Source organism: Chiloscyllium plagiosum, chromosome 4 (assembly GCF_004010195.1).
Source record: "Chiloscyllium plagiosum isolate BGI_BamShark_2017 chromosome 4, ASM401019v2, whole genome shotgun sequence".
NCBI lineage: Eukaryota > Metazoa > Chordata > Chondrichthyes > Orectolobiformes > Hemiscylliidae > Chiloscyllium > Chiloscyllium plagiosum.
In genome coordinates this window covers 2,988,282-3,004,266 of record NC_057713.1, presented here as the reverse complement: position 1 = coordinate 3,004,266, position 15,985 = coordinate 2,988,282, and the positions used below count along the sequence as shown (strand labels likewise).

Genomic DNA, 15,985 nt, shown 5'->3' with positions numbered 1-15,985 from the left:
GGAGGTCATGTTGAGGCTGTACAGGACATTGGTTAGGCCACTGTTGGAATATTGCGTGCAATTCTGGTCTCCTTCCTATCGGAAAGATGACGCAAAACTTGAAAGGGTTCAGAAAAGATTTACAAGGATGTTGCCAGGGTTGGAGGATCTGAGCTACATGGAGAGGCTGAACAGGCTGGGGATGTTTTCTCTGGAGCGTCGGAGGCTGAGGGGTGACCTTACAGAGGTTTACAAAATTATGAGGGGCATGGATAGGATAAATAGGCAAATTCTTTTCCCTGGTGTGGGGGAGTCCAGAACTAGAGGGCATAGGTTTAGGGTGAGAGGGGAAAGATATAAAAGAGACCTAAGGGGCAACTTTTTCACACAGAGGGTGTACGAGTATGGAATCAGCTACCAGAGGAAGTGGTGGAGGCTGGTACAATTGCAACATTTAAGAGGCATTTGGATAGGGATATGACTATGAAGGGTTTGGAGGGATATGGGCCGGGCGCTGGCAGATGGGACTAGATTGGGTTGGGATATCTGTCGGCATGGACGGGTTGGACCAAAGGTCTGTTTCCGTGCTGTACATCTCTATGACTCTAAGTGGCTGAGGTGTTAGTGGGGGTGCACTTTGGGACCAGTGACTGTAATTCTATTAGTTTTAACATAATTATCAAAAAAGACAGACCTGGTTCACAAGTTAAAGTTCTAAATTGGGGCAAGGCCAAATTTGATGGTATTAGACAGGAACCTTCAAAAGTTGATTGGGGGAGCCTGCTTGTGGTAAAGGGAAGTCTGGCAATTGAGAGGCTTTCAAAGGCCTTGAGATAATGAGAGTTCAGGGATAGCATGTTCCTGTTAGTGTGAAGGGCAAAGCTGGCAGGAGGAAACCCACACAGCAGGAGTAGGGAACAGCGGATGACTAGAGATATTGAGGCTCTGATCAAGAAATAGAAGGAAGCATATGTCAGGCAGAGATGACTGGGATAAAGTGAATCCCTTCAGGATTACACTTAAGAGGGAAATCAAGAAGGCAAAAAGGGGACATGACATAGCTTTGGCAGATAAGGTCAAGGAGAATTCTTAAAGTATATTAAGGGCAAAAGAGTAACTAGGGAGAGAATAGGGCCCCTTAAAGATCAATGAGGCCTTTTATGTGTAGAACCACAGGAGATGGGCAGAAGTGGATACTGCAGATGCTGGAGATGAGAGTCAAGATTAGTGTGTTGATGAAGGGCTTTTGCCCGAAACGTCGATTATCCTGCTCCTCGGATGCTGCCTGACCTACTGTGCTTTTCCAGCACCATACTAATCTTGACTTAGTAGCAGCAGTTTGTACCATCTACAAGGTATACCACTGAAATTTTCCAAAGCTCCTCAGACAATACCTACCAAAACCATGACCACTTCCATCTGGAAGGAACACCACCCCCTGCAAGTTCCCCTCCAAGCCACTCACCATCCTGACTTGGAAATATATCACTGTTCCTTTAGTGTCACTGGGTCAAAATCCTAGAATTCCCTCCCTAAGGGCATTGTGAGTCAACCCACAGCGGGTAGATTGCAGCAGTTCAAGAAGGCAGCTCACCTCCACCTTCTCAAGGGCAACTAGTGAAGGGCAATAAATGCTGGCCAGCCAGTGATACCCACATCCCACAAAATGAGTAAAATAAAGATAAGTAGGAAAGCAACTTGGACGTAGGACACAAGAAGTCTGCAAAACTGATCAATCAGCAAATGGAGTTCAATTTATAATGGTGAGGAAGTTGGAGATATGTTGATAATGTCATTGGACTAATAATCCAGTGTTGGGTTAGCTCAGTTAGCTGGTTTGCAGTGCTATCAAACTGCCATAAAGCCAAGACAAATGTTATTTGATGAAGGAGCAGCGCTCTGAAAGCTTGTGATTTCAGATATTGGACAATAACCTGGTATCATGTAACTTTTGACTTTTATTCAAACATGGACAAAGGAGTTGAATTCCAGAGGTCGGTTGAGAGTGACTGCTTTTGGGATCATGGCAGCATTCTAATGAGCACTAACAAAACTGAAATCAATGGGGAACAAGGGAAAACCTCAGCTGGTTAGAGTAATACCTAGTACCAGCATTCCCTATAAATTTTTTTTCCGGCTGTGTGAGTCTCCAAGGTCCACATACAGCAGCAACGTCTGGAACTGGAAGTCAATGCCTCGAATGGTGAGCCATAGTCAAGTCATCAGATCAGCCATGTTCTTATTGAATGTTGGAGTAGTCTCAGGACCAAATGACTTACTCCTGCTCCAATTCATGTATTCTTATGTTTCCACTTGCTAGTGAGGCCATGACTACTGACCATCAATATGAGATAATTCACTAAGAAATTTAATAGGGAATCAAGAGAAATTTGTTCACCCAGAGAGTATGAATGTGGAACTCATCAACATAAGGTATAGTTTTAACAAATAGCATAATTACATTTATGGAAGGTGATAAACACAGGAGGGAGAAAGGGATAGAAGATAAGGCAATTGGGATAGATTAAAAATGATGTGTGGAGGAGAAGTGGAGTTGTTGGGCTAAATGTCATATTTGTGTGTTGTGAACACTTCGTAGCATTTTGCACAGTACATAAAAATACCATATCCAGATACTTACAATACATCTTCCAGACCGGTCTGCACATTGTTTTGAATGTCCATGACAGCGACAGGGTACACAGCGCCCCGAGAAGAAGCCATTCCAATCTCTGTAGTATCCAATGGCACATTTCTATTTAAGATAAACATTGAGAAAAGTGTAAGCCAACATTTACTTTGTGGTAGAGGGCAGGAGGATATAGAGACTCAGTGACCCAAATCACCAGAAGTAGTGATGCAAGTTAATAAGGAGATTAAAATAAAGCACAGGGGATATGCTTCTGGAAGGATGGAATTGAAGCAAAAGATGTTATTTTAAAAACTTTTTTGGAACTTAGGTTAGACTACGCTTAGATTACTATGCAAGATTCTGGTCTCCATATTATGGCAAGGATATGTAGGCACTGGAAATGACTCACAAGTTTACCAGAACTGAGAGACTAAAATGACAGCAAACATTGACAGACTGTGGCTCATTTCTCTGCAAAAGAATAGGCTGAAGTTTAATCAAATAGAGGACTTGGAAAGGAGAGATATAGAGAAGTTTGCGTTTGTAAGCAAGAGCAAAATTGGAGGTGGTAAATAAATAATACTTACTAAAATACTCTATAGGAAATTCAGGCAAAACTTCTTTACCTGGGGAATGGTAATATTATAGAAGACACCAGCACATGGATTGGTTGAAACAAATAGCATGTATGTATTTAAAAGGAAGCTATATAGACACACAAGGGAGAAAAGAATAGAAGGATATGCTAATAGGGTGAGGTGAGGTAGCATTGGAGGAGTCTCACATGGACAATAAACACCAATATTGACAGATCAGCAATATAGTTTCAAGTGAGGGTAGTCCACAAGATCCCCTATAAGCCACACAGCATCCCAACTTGAAACCATGTAACTGTTCCTTCACTGTCTTTGGATCAAAAACTCTAGAACTCCCTACCTAATAGCACTGTGTGCATCCCTCCACAATAAGGGCTATGGTGGTTCAAGAAGGCAGCTCACCCCCACCCTCTCTGAGGTAGTTAGGGGTGGGCAATGACTGCTGGCCTAGCCAATGAAGCCCAAATCCCACAACTGAATAAAAATACCAAGTTGGGCCAAATGGCCTGTTTCTGTTCTCTAATTACTACATAAGAAACAAATGTATATTCCAAAAACTCAAAGGAGAAAAGTGAAAATAAGATTGACTAGATACAAGGCCATCAACACAAATCAACTTAAGTAATATTGGGCTCCATTTTCAGGAAGAACATTGAGACTCAAGGGAATACCAGGTAGGGTCACTAAGACATTGTCTGTTATAAGGAAATACAAATCTAAAAAAAATTTTAAATGGTTTCTTATTAGCTGATAAAACAGATATATTTAAAATTATGGAAGGATAGGACAGGCTAGGTAGAAACAACATATTTCATGTAAATGAGAGGTATGGAATGCAAAGCCATAGGTTAGCTCAGACTCAGTGGGTAGCATTCTTATCTTTGAGTCAGAAGGTCATAGGTTTAATCTCCACTCCAGAGACTAGACCATATTATTTAGGTAAATACTCCAGTGGTATACTGAGAGCATGCTGGATAGAGTGGACATGGAGAAGACATTTCCACTAGTAGGACCTGGGCGTACAGCTTCAAGGTGAAGGGATGACTCTTTAGAACTCAGATGGGGAGGAATTTCCTCAGTCAGAGGGTGGTGACTCTGGAATTCATTCCCACAGAGGACTGTGGAGGCCAAGCCATTGAGTGCATTTAAGGTAGAGATACAACAGTTCTTGATTAGCAAGGGAATCAGGGGTTATAAGGAGAAGGTGGGAGAGTGGGATTGAGAAACATATCAGTCATGATTGAATGGTGGTGCAGACTCAATGGGTTGAATGGCCTAATTCTGCTACTACATTTTATGGTCTTAATGCTTCTCTGCTCATGGTGCTATTTTTCAGATAAAATATGAAATGGTGGTCTATCCTGTCAGGTGGATATAAAATATTCCATTGCTACAATTCTGATGAAGAACACAGGAGTTCTCTTCAGTGTCCTGGTCACAATCATCACCAAAACAAGATTATAGGATCATTTAACTCCGTGATGGTTTCTGGGATCTTGAAAGATGGCAGCCCATTTTCCTTATATTACAACAGTAACTACTCTGTAGAAAATAAAGAACTGTAGATGCTGGAGATCTAAAATAAACAAAAACAGATATTGCTGGAGAAACTCAGAAAACATTTGGCAGTGAAGAGTTTTGGGAAATCCTGAATCCTGAGAGGTTCCATGTAAGTAACTGTTTTTTCTTTCCACTGTTTTAAAATGTAAGATTTAGAACAGAGACAGGAAGACGTTCTTGACAAAGAATCACATGGCTGTGGAATTCACTTTCAAGGTTAATGGGTGAGTCAGAAACTGAACTAATATTTAAGATTAGATTTCAGAAGAGGATGAAGGAAAAGGAGTTTAATGGATATGGAACAGTATGGGTAAACATGATTAAAACTATGCACTCGTATGCAGAGTAAACATTGATGTTTGCTTTTCTGTGTTGTATTTCGAAATCAGAGAACCAGACAACACATTAGGCAGCTATTCAGCCCATCATGCCTGTGAAACAGGTATTCAATTAGTCCCTCTGCTCCCTTTCTTTTCTCCACAGTGTTGCAAATTATTTCCCTTTCAGCTTTATATCCAAATTCCTCTTAAAAATTCCTAATGAATCTGCTTCCAGCTCCATTTCAGGCAGTACCTGCCTGACCTCAACAAGTTGTTATGTAATTACAATTTTCCTTAGTTGAGAATTAAAAATACTTCATTTAATATCTCACTCCTATTAAATTTTGTATGATCTTGTTCATTCCTGCCATCAAGAGAACCAAAATCATACTTAGAAAAATATCAGCAAATTTCATATTTGTAGCTTTATAGAAAAAATGCAGTAAACAGCAACTAAACTAATATTTGCCCAGATCTCAACAGCTAAAAAAAACCCCACGTATCAAAAAATTCTACAGCACTTTTCATATTCTAGAAGTATTTTATTGAATTGGAAAGAGCATTGGGCACACAAAACTGCATGTTTCTTTAAATTATAAACAAGAAGGAAACTAGTTCTGAGTTTAATTGAGTTGTTTCACAGTATCTTATTACAGAATATTACCTGCCTGCAGTTGATTCTCCTACTGTTGCTATTCAAAGAAACATTTCGTGAAGTCGATGGTATATTCTTTGGTTTATCCAGTGGTCTGTTCCCCGCTGAACATAGTCCAATAATCGATAACAAGACAGCCAGGACATGGAGTGTCTTCATCCGAACCTTAAAGGTGGACATCCTCAGTTTCCAAGTCACACGGGTCAATAGCTCTAGATGTGGATTTCACCACTCAGTGCCCCTATTATATATGCTGCCTGTACTCAGGTTGAATCAAACTTGCAAAAGTATCTGATACTCCACCTTTAAACCCTGCCTCTCTCTGACTCAGGATTTACAACAGCTATAATCACTAATACAACACTGACAAATCAGACAACGCATTTGCAGATCTAGTTGGTACTAGTTGGAAGGTGTGGCAGCCACACACCTTTATCATGTCTGGACTGAGGCATGTCTAGACAGTCACTCAGTCATTTCATTTTAATGTGATTGATTTCTACCGCAGAAATGCTGACGCATTGCTTTTTCGTCAGAGTATTTATTTTTTGCAGTGGAATTAACATCTTGGAGATATAAACAATGAAAACATAATGCCATGTTCACTTCTCCAACTTACACATGTAGAAGAACTCAGATAGTCTCAATGTGCTTTTGTTAACTATGTGGAAAAGTATTAGAAAAATAGCCCTGTTTTTCAAATCAAGGATTAGAGTGCACAATTTTTAACTGGTTTTGATTTTTCATTGGTGCCTTAATTGTCCAAGTAATTCCCAGTTAGGCTTTCCTTCCATAGGAACATCAGAAGAGGAGAAGGTGATTGAAAATATTTAGCCTGGAGCTCGATGACCAGTGGTGTTCCGCAACGGGATTGAGTTTGAGAGCTGTGAGATTCTGCTGCAGCTCTATAGTTAGACCACACTTGGAATATTGTGCTCAGTTCTGGTCGTCTCATTATGGGAAAGATGTGGAAGCTTTAGAGAGGGTGCAAAGGAGATTTACCAGGATGCTGCCTGGACTGGAGGGCATGAAGAAAGGTTGAGGGATGTTGTGCTTTTCTTATTGGAGTGAAGGAGGATGAGCGGAGACTTGATAGAGGTGTACAAGATGTTGAGAGGCATAGATTAAGTGAGTAGAGAGAATTTTTCCCAGGGCGGAAATGTCTATCATGAGGGGACATAATTTTAAGGGAATTGGAGGAAGGTTTAGGGGAGATGTCAGATGAAGGTTCTCTACACAGAGAGTGGTGGGTGCATGGAATGTACTGCTGGCAGTGGTAGTAGAGTCAGATACATTAGGGACATTTAAGCGACTCTTTGACAGGCACATGGATGATAGTAAAATGAACATTACGTCAGTTAGTCTGATCTTAGAGTAGGATAAAAGGCTGGCACAACACCAAGGGCCGATGGGCCTGTACTATTCTGTACTGTTCTACGTTCTATGTTCTAAGCCTGTTTAGACATGGCTGATCTAATAGAATCTGAACCATTTGCTTGACTTTGCTCCATAGCCGTTGATACTCTTGCCTATTATTTGTTTTTGAAAGGTTGAATAAAAGAGGCTCCTTCTGTAGAAGATTGAGGATTGACCAGAAATACATCTTTATAATTATGAAAAGATTTGATACAGTAGACATAAAAAAGATATTAACATTGGAGGGGAAGACTAGAACTAGAAGTTATTCATTTAAGATCCTGAGGATTCTTGACAGGGTGTACATAGAAAGGGTGTTTCCTCTTGTTAAGGGTCATTTTAATTTTAATTTACACTACAGGAGAAAATTGGTTATCCAGTTGGCTGAAGTATATTTTTGCTTTTGTCAATGTGAGTACAAGGGGAAAAGCTCAAGTAAAATGCGAGATTTCATATTACATAGAACATAGAACAATACAGCACAGGAACAGGCCCTTTGGCCACCAAGCCTGTGGCGTCACATTTTGTCCTTCCATATTAAAACTGCCTTCCGTTACAGGAGCCATATCCCTCTATTCCCTTCCTATTTGTGTATTCGTCCAGGTGTTTCTTGAATGCTGCTATTATGTCTGTTTCCACCAGCTCCTCTGGCAACGCATTCCAGGCACTCACCACCCGTTGATTGAAAAAATTGTGTCGTACATCTTTTTTAAACATCCCCCTTTGCACCTTGAACCTGTACCCCCCTGCAACTGATCCAGTAATATTCTGTACAAAAACAAGGTAAAGTTGCCATAAGACCATAGGAAAGTGTTTAACCTGAGGGTCACCATGCCTCAGGTGAGGAAAGAGGTTGAGAAGAAGAGTCCTTCGTGGTAACCTCAGCTGGCATGGGAATTGAACTTACCCTGTTAGCATCACTCTGTGTTAGAAAACCAGCTGTCCAGTCAACTGAGCTGACCAACTCCCCAGAAGGGAAGTTATGATCAACTTATATCAGAAATTAGCTAAACCTCAGCCAGAGAATTGTGTGCAGTTCTGGGCACCACACTTTAGGAATGATGTTTATGCATTGGAGAGTGCAGAAGAGAATGATTCCAGGGTTAAAACATTTTGGTAATGAATAAAGATTGAAGAAGTTGGATCTGTTTTCCTTGGAAAGGAGATGGCTGAAGGGAGATTTGATAGAAGTTTTCATAATCGTGATGGGTAAGGACAGAGTAGAAAGGGAGAAACTGTTTCTGCCTGTCAAACAGTCATGAATCAGTGGGCATAGCTTTACAAAAGAAGAAAATGCAATGTGAAAATACCTTTCTCATACAGCGAATTGTCAGGGAATAGAATGGACTGCCTGGAAGTGTAGTGGAGGCAGGTTCAAGTGAAGGATTCAAGAAGTTGTTGGATGATTACTTAATTAGAAATAATGTATAGGGATACGGGAAAAGCCAAGAAGTTGCCACTAATTCAAAATGCTCTGGTGCAGATATGATGGCCTGAATAGCCTCCTTCTGTACCATAACAATTTTGAGATTCCTTCTCACAATGTTTTGAATAGTTTAAAAAAATTGCAATCCTACAAGTCAGAATATTAAAAAAAAATACATTTAAATGGAAAAATTTTGCTGCTCAAATACATAGCAGATTTTGACTGTTTAACCAGCTAATTAACCCAAGTGTTCCTGATGTCAAATACATCTATAATGTAGATTTGGAAATTTCTCACTCCAGTCAATAGCAAAGAATATAACCTGATAACTTTCGTGAGCTATCCCAGAAAAACATGCGTCTAATATACAAATTTATGTTTGTTATGTGGTGTCGAACCTTTAACTGAAGAATGGTGTAATAGTATGTTATTGTGTGCTTTGGATCTGCATCAAAAACATTTGGAAAATAGCAAGCTGCAATGCCAACAGTGCCAGAGTACCGAACCAGCAATCATAGACCCACTTCAAGGGAGTACAGAGTTTGAAGGGTGAGATATACAATGTCAAACAGTTATTAAACAGCTTTCTGAACAATCTTAAAGGAAGATTTGACTTAATATTCCAAAAGGAGGCATGGTAATGTAGGAAGAGTCCAACTTTAAGAAGTTTTCATTTATTCCTCTGAAAGTACTGAATAGGAATCATTGCAGGAACAGCTGCTGAAAGAGAAACTTGCTCCTTATAAACAATGGTCATTATTAATATTGCACCTTTGACATAATAAAACATTCCAAAGTGCTTCACAGCAGCACTTTCAGACAAAACTTTAACACTGAATCACATATAGGCAAATATTACATTTGACCCTCATATCCAAATGCTTGTTATAGATTTTGAACACCTGGGAGTCAAGCACAGTGGTACCCCACTGGCCAGTGAGTGCCAAATTGAACAAAATCCATTTATTTCTATTCCATTCATTACCTGATAACCAATCCTCAATCCATGCTACTATATTACCTCCCCATGCCATCACTTTAATTTTATTTACTAACCTCCTGAAAACCAAATACTGGTTTCTGGTTGATAAGAAGGAACCATTCACCGATTCCTTCTTATCAACTCAAAAAAACTCTCTTAGGATTTTTAAACATGGCTCACTCTTCAGAAGTCCATAATGACTCTGTGCAAGCAGATGACTGTTTAACTATCCAGTAATCACATCCACAAGATCACACAATTGTTACTGTGCAGGGGGGACCATTCAGTCCATTGTGTCTGCACTCGCTCTTCAAATGAACATCATGATTCAATGCCATTCTTTTGCCATTTCCCCATATAATCATCCAATACTCTCCAAATTGCCTCAATTGAAGTTGCCTCCACCACAGTTCCAGGGATTATATTCCAGACACCAAGCACTCGAGTGAAAAAAAATCCTTGCATTTGCTTCTGTTGCAAATCATTTAAAATCTATACCTTCTTGTTCTTAACAGGTTTATAAGTGAGAACAGTTTCTCTCTTGCTATTCTATCCAGCCCCTTATGATTTCAAACAGTTCTATCAGATTACCTCTTATCTAGTACTGGATGTCTGATAAACAGTTTGATGGTTTAGTATGGAGACTGAGGTAGATGGTGAGATGGCTGGTACTGATGCAAATGTGAATATGAAAAATAACACTGATCTCGAAGGAAAGCACCTAGTTAAAGGATATAAGGGAGTTGAGGATACATCCTTGGAGTTACCAGGGTTAAGGGTCAGGGAGAGGTAATAGAAGCTAAGAGCCATATATGTGGGAAGTCTAGGCTTCTTTCTTAGGTCTGAAGAAGTACACTCCTGCAACCCTCAGCACACAGGGAAACTTAAAATTTAATAATTTGAAATTAACAGCTAGATGTTCAGTTGCAATGCTTCCACCTCTTCAAGATCTAGACTGAGCGAAAGCCTGCGTTATTGTAACAGTAACCTAGGGTAGGACTTGGGGTTTTGTCTGTATCAAACCGGGGTCAAGGGCAGATAATTTTAAGGTGAAAGGCCAAAGGTTTACAGGGGATTTTAGGTAAATCCTTTTCACCCAGAGGGTGGTGGGATCTAGAATTCACTGCCTGAGGGGGTAGTTGAAGTGGGACATCTCATTACCTTTGAGAAAGTGCTTGGATGAGTTCTTGAAATGTCATAACATTCAAGACTATGAGCCAAATACTGAAAAGTGGAACTAGTGCAGATTTAGAGTAGTTTTTTTTGTCAGTGCAGACTTGATGGGCTGAAAGGCCTCTTCTGTACTTTATGATTTTATGATTCTATGAACCTGCACAGAATGGGAAACTATCACTCAGCAGTGATTTTTTGAAATTGGCAAAATAGTGCCTGGGTTAGACTGGCCATTCAACTAATGATTGTGGACAGTCTCTCAAAGCTAAATGATTAATTGGAAACCCTTCAGCACTAAAGCAGCAACTGTCAGCAGAAACAAAGCAGTTTACTCCATTTTAAGGTGCAACACATTGCAATGAATGTTATTAGTGAGACCAATATCCTGTTCAGCTAGCAACAGAATATTCAATAGCTTCTGTTGAGGCAACCATCACATTGAGGAAAGTATCCTGAATCCAACACCTACCAGCCAAGAGGACTGGCAGCTCAGAAGTGCCACTGTTAGCAGTGGCTATTGCTGGGAGTGCACCTACAGGATGGGGCACAAAACAGGTCAGTGTGTAGTATTCATAAAGATGTACACCATGGAAACAGACCCTTCAGTCCAATTCATCCATGCCGACCAAATATCCTAACCTAACCTAGTCCTCATTTGCTAGTACTTGGCCCATGTCCCTCTAAACCCTTCCTATTCACATACCCATCCAGATGCCTTTTAAATGTTGTAATTGTACCAACCTCCACCACTTCCTCTGGCAGCTCATTCCATACACCACCACCCTCTGCGTGGAAAAGTTGCCCCTTAGGTCCCTTTTAAATTTTCCCCTCTCACCCTAAACCTATGCCCTCTAGTTCTGGACTCTCCTTCCTACCCCCGGGAAAAGACTTTGTGTATTCACTCTATCCATGCCCCTCATGATAAGGTCACCTTTCAGCCTCCGATGCTCCAGGGAAAACAGCCCCAGCTATTCAGCCTCTCCTTATAGCTCAAAACCTACAACCCTGGCAACATCCTTGTAAATCTTTTATGAACCCTTTCAAGTATCACAACATCCTTCTGAAAGGAGGAAGACCTGAATTGCACACAATATTCTAAAAGTGGCCTAACCAATGTCCTGTCCAGCCACAACATGACCTATCCAATTCTCTGTCCAATAAAGGAAAGCATACCAAACACCTTCTTCACTAACTAATCTACCTGCAACTCCACTTTCAAGGAGCCATGAACCTGCACTCCAAGGTCTCTTTGGTCAGCAACACTCCCCAGGACCTGTAGGTGTATAAGTCCTGATAAGATTTGTTTTTCCAAAATGCAGCATCTCACATTTACCTACATTAAACGCCATCTGCCACTCCTCAGCCCATTGGCCTATCTAGTCAAGATCCCATTGTAATCTGACGTAACCTTCTTCGCTGTCCACTACACCTCCAATTTTGGTGTCATCTGCAAACTTTCTAACCATTATTTTAATTTTTTTTTAAAATAGGAGGCCATATGGCCCATCACGCCTGCACCAGCTCTTCAAATAGCAATCGCCTGCTATTTCCACACACATTGTTTTTGGCCAAATAATTATTCAATTCCCTATATTCTGCAAATGCATTTGGCAGTGAGCGTAATAACAGATGATTGTACTGGTAGTCCTATCAAAGAGGCTTCAGATTAATTAGTAATTTACAGACAACTAATTCTCAACCTATCAACTTTGTTACAAATCAAAGATCATGCCTGAAATTTAAAATTTTCACTGTATTCTAATTCTCTTGTAAATATTTAAACAGCTATCAAAATATTATAAGATCACAGCTGTGAATGTGTATACTCCAGTTGTGATCTTTACACAATTCAAATATTGTCAGAAATTTGTATCAAACCTCAAATGAGGTTGCTCTCAATGGAATGCAATAAAAGATACCTGAACTGAATATCTGAACCTTGACAGGATTTTCCCACAACAAAAAAAATTAACAATCTATGTTCTGTCAGCAGCCTTCATTTCAGATCATAAATCCTTGTACACCATAAAACTATAATTTTAAAAATGACAATATTACACATGATGATCTCTAATGGAGAGCTGAAAATCTGTAAGGAGTGAGAACAAAATCAGGTCCTCGTCAGAAATCTCTGTAACAACGTAACCTGCAACTAGTCACTAACAGGCAATAAACCTGATCTACCTGATCTTACAGGCAATAAACCTACAAGAGACTCTTTTAGTTAGACCAGGAAGTGTTTTTTTTCCTCAACCACACTAGACCAAGGAAACCCTGTTGTTTCCTATACTTATGGTGGCAGCAACCTTCCTGGTTTATTGCCTGCTGATATAAGATTCTGTGTTTAAATTCCATTCCAGGACATGAACATTTAATTCAAATCTGACACTTCAGTGGAGCACTGACGAGTTTTTACAACGTTAGAGGAATGTCCTTAATGACAAGATGTGAAACTCAAGCAATTTTTGGGACATTTGAACAAGAGGGATACTAATATCCTGGGTGGGAAATTTGCTTGTACTATTCGGGTGGGTTTAAACTAGCTCAGCAGGGGGATGGGAACCGGAGGTGTAGCTGCAGTGCACAGGAGGATGAGAGTAGGAAGGACAGGGACAGGATTTCAGGGTCACAGGAATGTGCTGGCAGACAGCGAAGTGGTTTGAAGTGTGTCTACTTCAACGCCAGAAGTATCCGAAATAAGGTAGGTGAGCTTGCAGCATGGATAGGTACCTGGGACTTCGATGTAGCCATTTCAGAGACATGGATAGAACAGGGTGAGGAATGGATGTTGCAGGTTCCAGGGTTTAGATCTTTCATTAGAAACAGGCAAGGTGGTAAAAGAGGAGGGGCGTGGCCTTGTTAGTCAAAGATAGTATAACGGTGGCTGAGAGAACTTTAGATGAGGACTCGTCTACTGAGGTAGTGTGGGCTGAGGTTAGAAACAGGAAAGGAGAGGTCACACTTCTTGGAGTTTTGTATTGGCCTCCGCAGAGTTCCAGGGAGATGGAAGAGAGGATTAGCAACATTCTTGGTAGGAGTGAAAGGAACAGGGTGGTCATTATGGGGGACTTTAACTTGCCCAACATTGATTGGAAATGTTATAGCTCTAGTACGTCGGATGGATCAGTTTTTGTCCAATGTGTACAGGAGGGTTTCCTGACACAGTATGTCGAACGGCCGACAAGAGGGGAGGCCATATTGGATCTGGTGCTTGGTAATGAACCAGGCCAGGTGTTTGATTTAGTTGTAGGTGAGCACTTTGGAAAGAGTGACCATAATTCAGTTCCGTTTAGTTTAGTGATGGAAAGGGATAGGTACATGCCACAGGTGAAGAGTTATTGGTGGGGAAGGGCAATTATAATGCGATTAGGCAAGAATTAGGATGCATAGAAGGGGGTAGCAAAATGCAGGGGATGCAGGCAATCGAAATGTGGAGCTGGTTTAACGAACAGATATTGCGTTTCCTTGATAGGTATGTCCCTGTCAGGCAGGGAGGAAGTGATAAGATAGGGGAACCGTGGTTTACAACAGAAATTTCAACTCTTGTTAAGAAGAAGAAGGAGGCTTATGTGTTGATGAGGCAAGATGGTTCAGATGAGGCAATGGAGAGTTACAGATCAGCTCGGAAGGATTTAAAGAGAGAGTTAAGAAGAGCAAAGAGAGGACACGAGCAGTCTTTAGTAAATAGAATAAAGGAGAACCTTAAAGCTTTCTATAGGTATGTGAGGAATAAAAGGATGATTAGGATAGGAATAGGGCCAGTCAAAGGCAGAAATGGGAAGTTGAGTGTGGACCCTTCAGAGAACGGAGAGGTGCTAAATGAACATTTCTCATCGATGTTCACTCAGGAAAAGGAGGGTATTGTAGAGGAGAAGAATGAGGTACGAGATATTAGACTAGAAAGGATCGAGGTTAGTTACGCACAGGTGTTATCAATTCTAGAAGGACTGAAAGTAGACAAGGTCCCTGGGCTGGATGGGATTTATCCGAGGATTCTCTGGGAAGCTAGGGAGGAGATAGCAGAGCCTTTGGCTTTGATATTTGAGTTGTCATTGTCTACAGATTTAGTACCTGAGGACTGGAAATGTTGTGCCCTTGTTCAAGAAGGGCGGCAGAGATGACCCAGGTAATTATAGATCAGTGGGCCTTACTTCTGTTGTAGAAAAGGTTTTGGAAAGGATTGTGAGAGATATGATTTATAATCATCTAGCAAGCAACAATTTGATTTCGGATAGTCAACATGGTTTCGTCAAGGTAAAAACAATGACTGCAGATGCTGGAAACCAGATTCTGGATTAGTGGTGCTGGAAGAGCACAGCAGTTCAGGCAGCATCCGAGGAGCAGTAAAATCGATGTTTCGGGCAAAAGCCCTTCAAGGGAAGGTCATGTCTCACAAACCTCATTGAATGTTTTGAGAAGGTGACCAAGCATGTAGATGAGGGTAGGGCAGTTGATGTGGTATACTTGGACTTCAGTAAAGCCTTTGATAAGGTTCCACATGGTAGGCTGATGGAGAAAATGCAGAGACATGGAATTGAGGGTGATTTAGCAGTTTGGATTAGAAACTGGCTTTCTGGAAGAAGGCAGTAAGTGGTGGTTGATGGAAAATATTCAGTCTGGAGTCTGGTTACTAGTGGTGTGCCACAAGGATCTGTTTTGGGACCACTCCTGTTTGTATTTTTGTAAATGACTTAGACGCAGTCATAGGTGGATAGATTAGTAAATTTGCAGATGACACTAAAGTTGGTGGAGTAGTGGACAGTTTGGAAGAATGTTACAGATTGCCGGGGGACTTGGATAAACTGCAGAATTGGGCTGAGAGGTGGCAAATGGACATCAATGCAGCTAAATGTGAGGTGATGCACTTTGGGAAGAGTAACAGGAAGGCAGAGTACGAGGTCAATGGAAAGATTCTTGGTAGTGTGGATGTGCAGAGGGATCTTGGATCCATGTACATAGATGGGGAGTAGGGATAACCCTAGTAACTATAGGCCGGTGAGTCTCACTTCTGTTGTGGGCAAAATCTTAGAGAGAATTGTAAGGGATAGGATTTATGAACATCTGGATAGGAATAATGTGATCAAGGATAGTCAGCATGGTTTTGTGAAGGGCAGGTCGTGCCTCACAAACCTTATTGAATTCTTTGAGAAGGTGACTAAGGAGGTGAACGAGGGGAAAGCGGTAGATGTGGTGTACATGGATTTTAGTAAGGCGTTTGATAAGGTTCCCCATGGTAGACAACTGCA

At 40.9% G+C, this 15,985-nt stretch overlaps 1 protein-coding gene across 1 annotated transcript in view; it reads right to left on the bottom strand.

Moving 5' to 3' along the window:
- The window catches only part of LOC122548812 (laminin subunit alpha-3-like), a 376,692-nt gene that overhangs the window by 102,774 nt on the left and 257,933 nt on the right, over window positions 1–15,985 (bottom strand). The window contains exon 42 of the mRNA XM_043687604.1: window positions 2,621–2,734. Coding sequence (XP_043543539.1) covers window positions 2,621–2,734 — 114 coding nt within the window. The remainder of the gene's footprint in view (window positions 1–2,620; window positions 2,735–15,985) is intronic.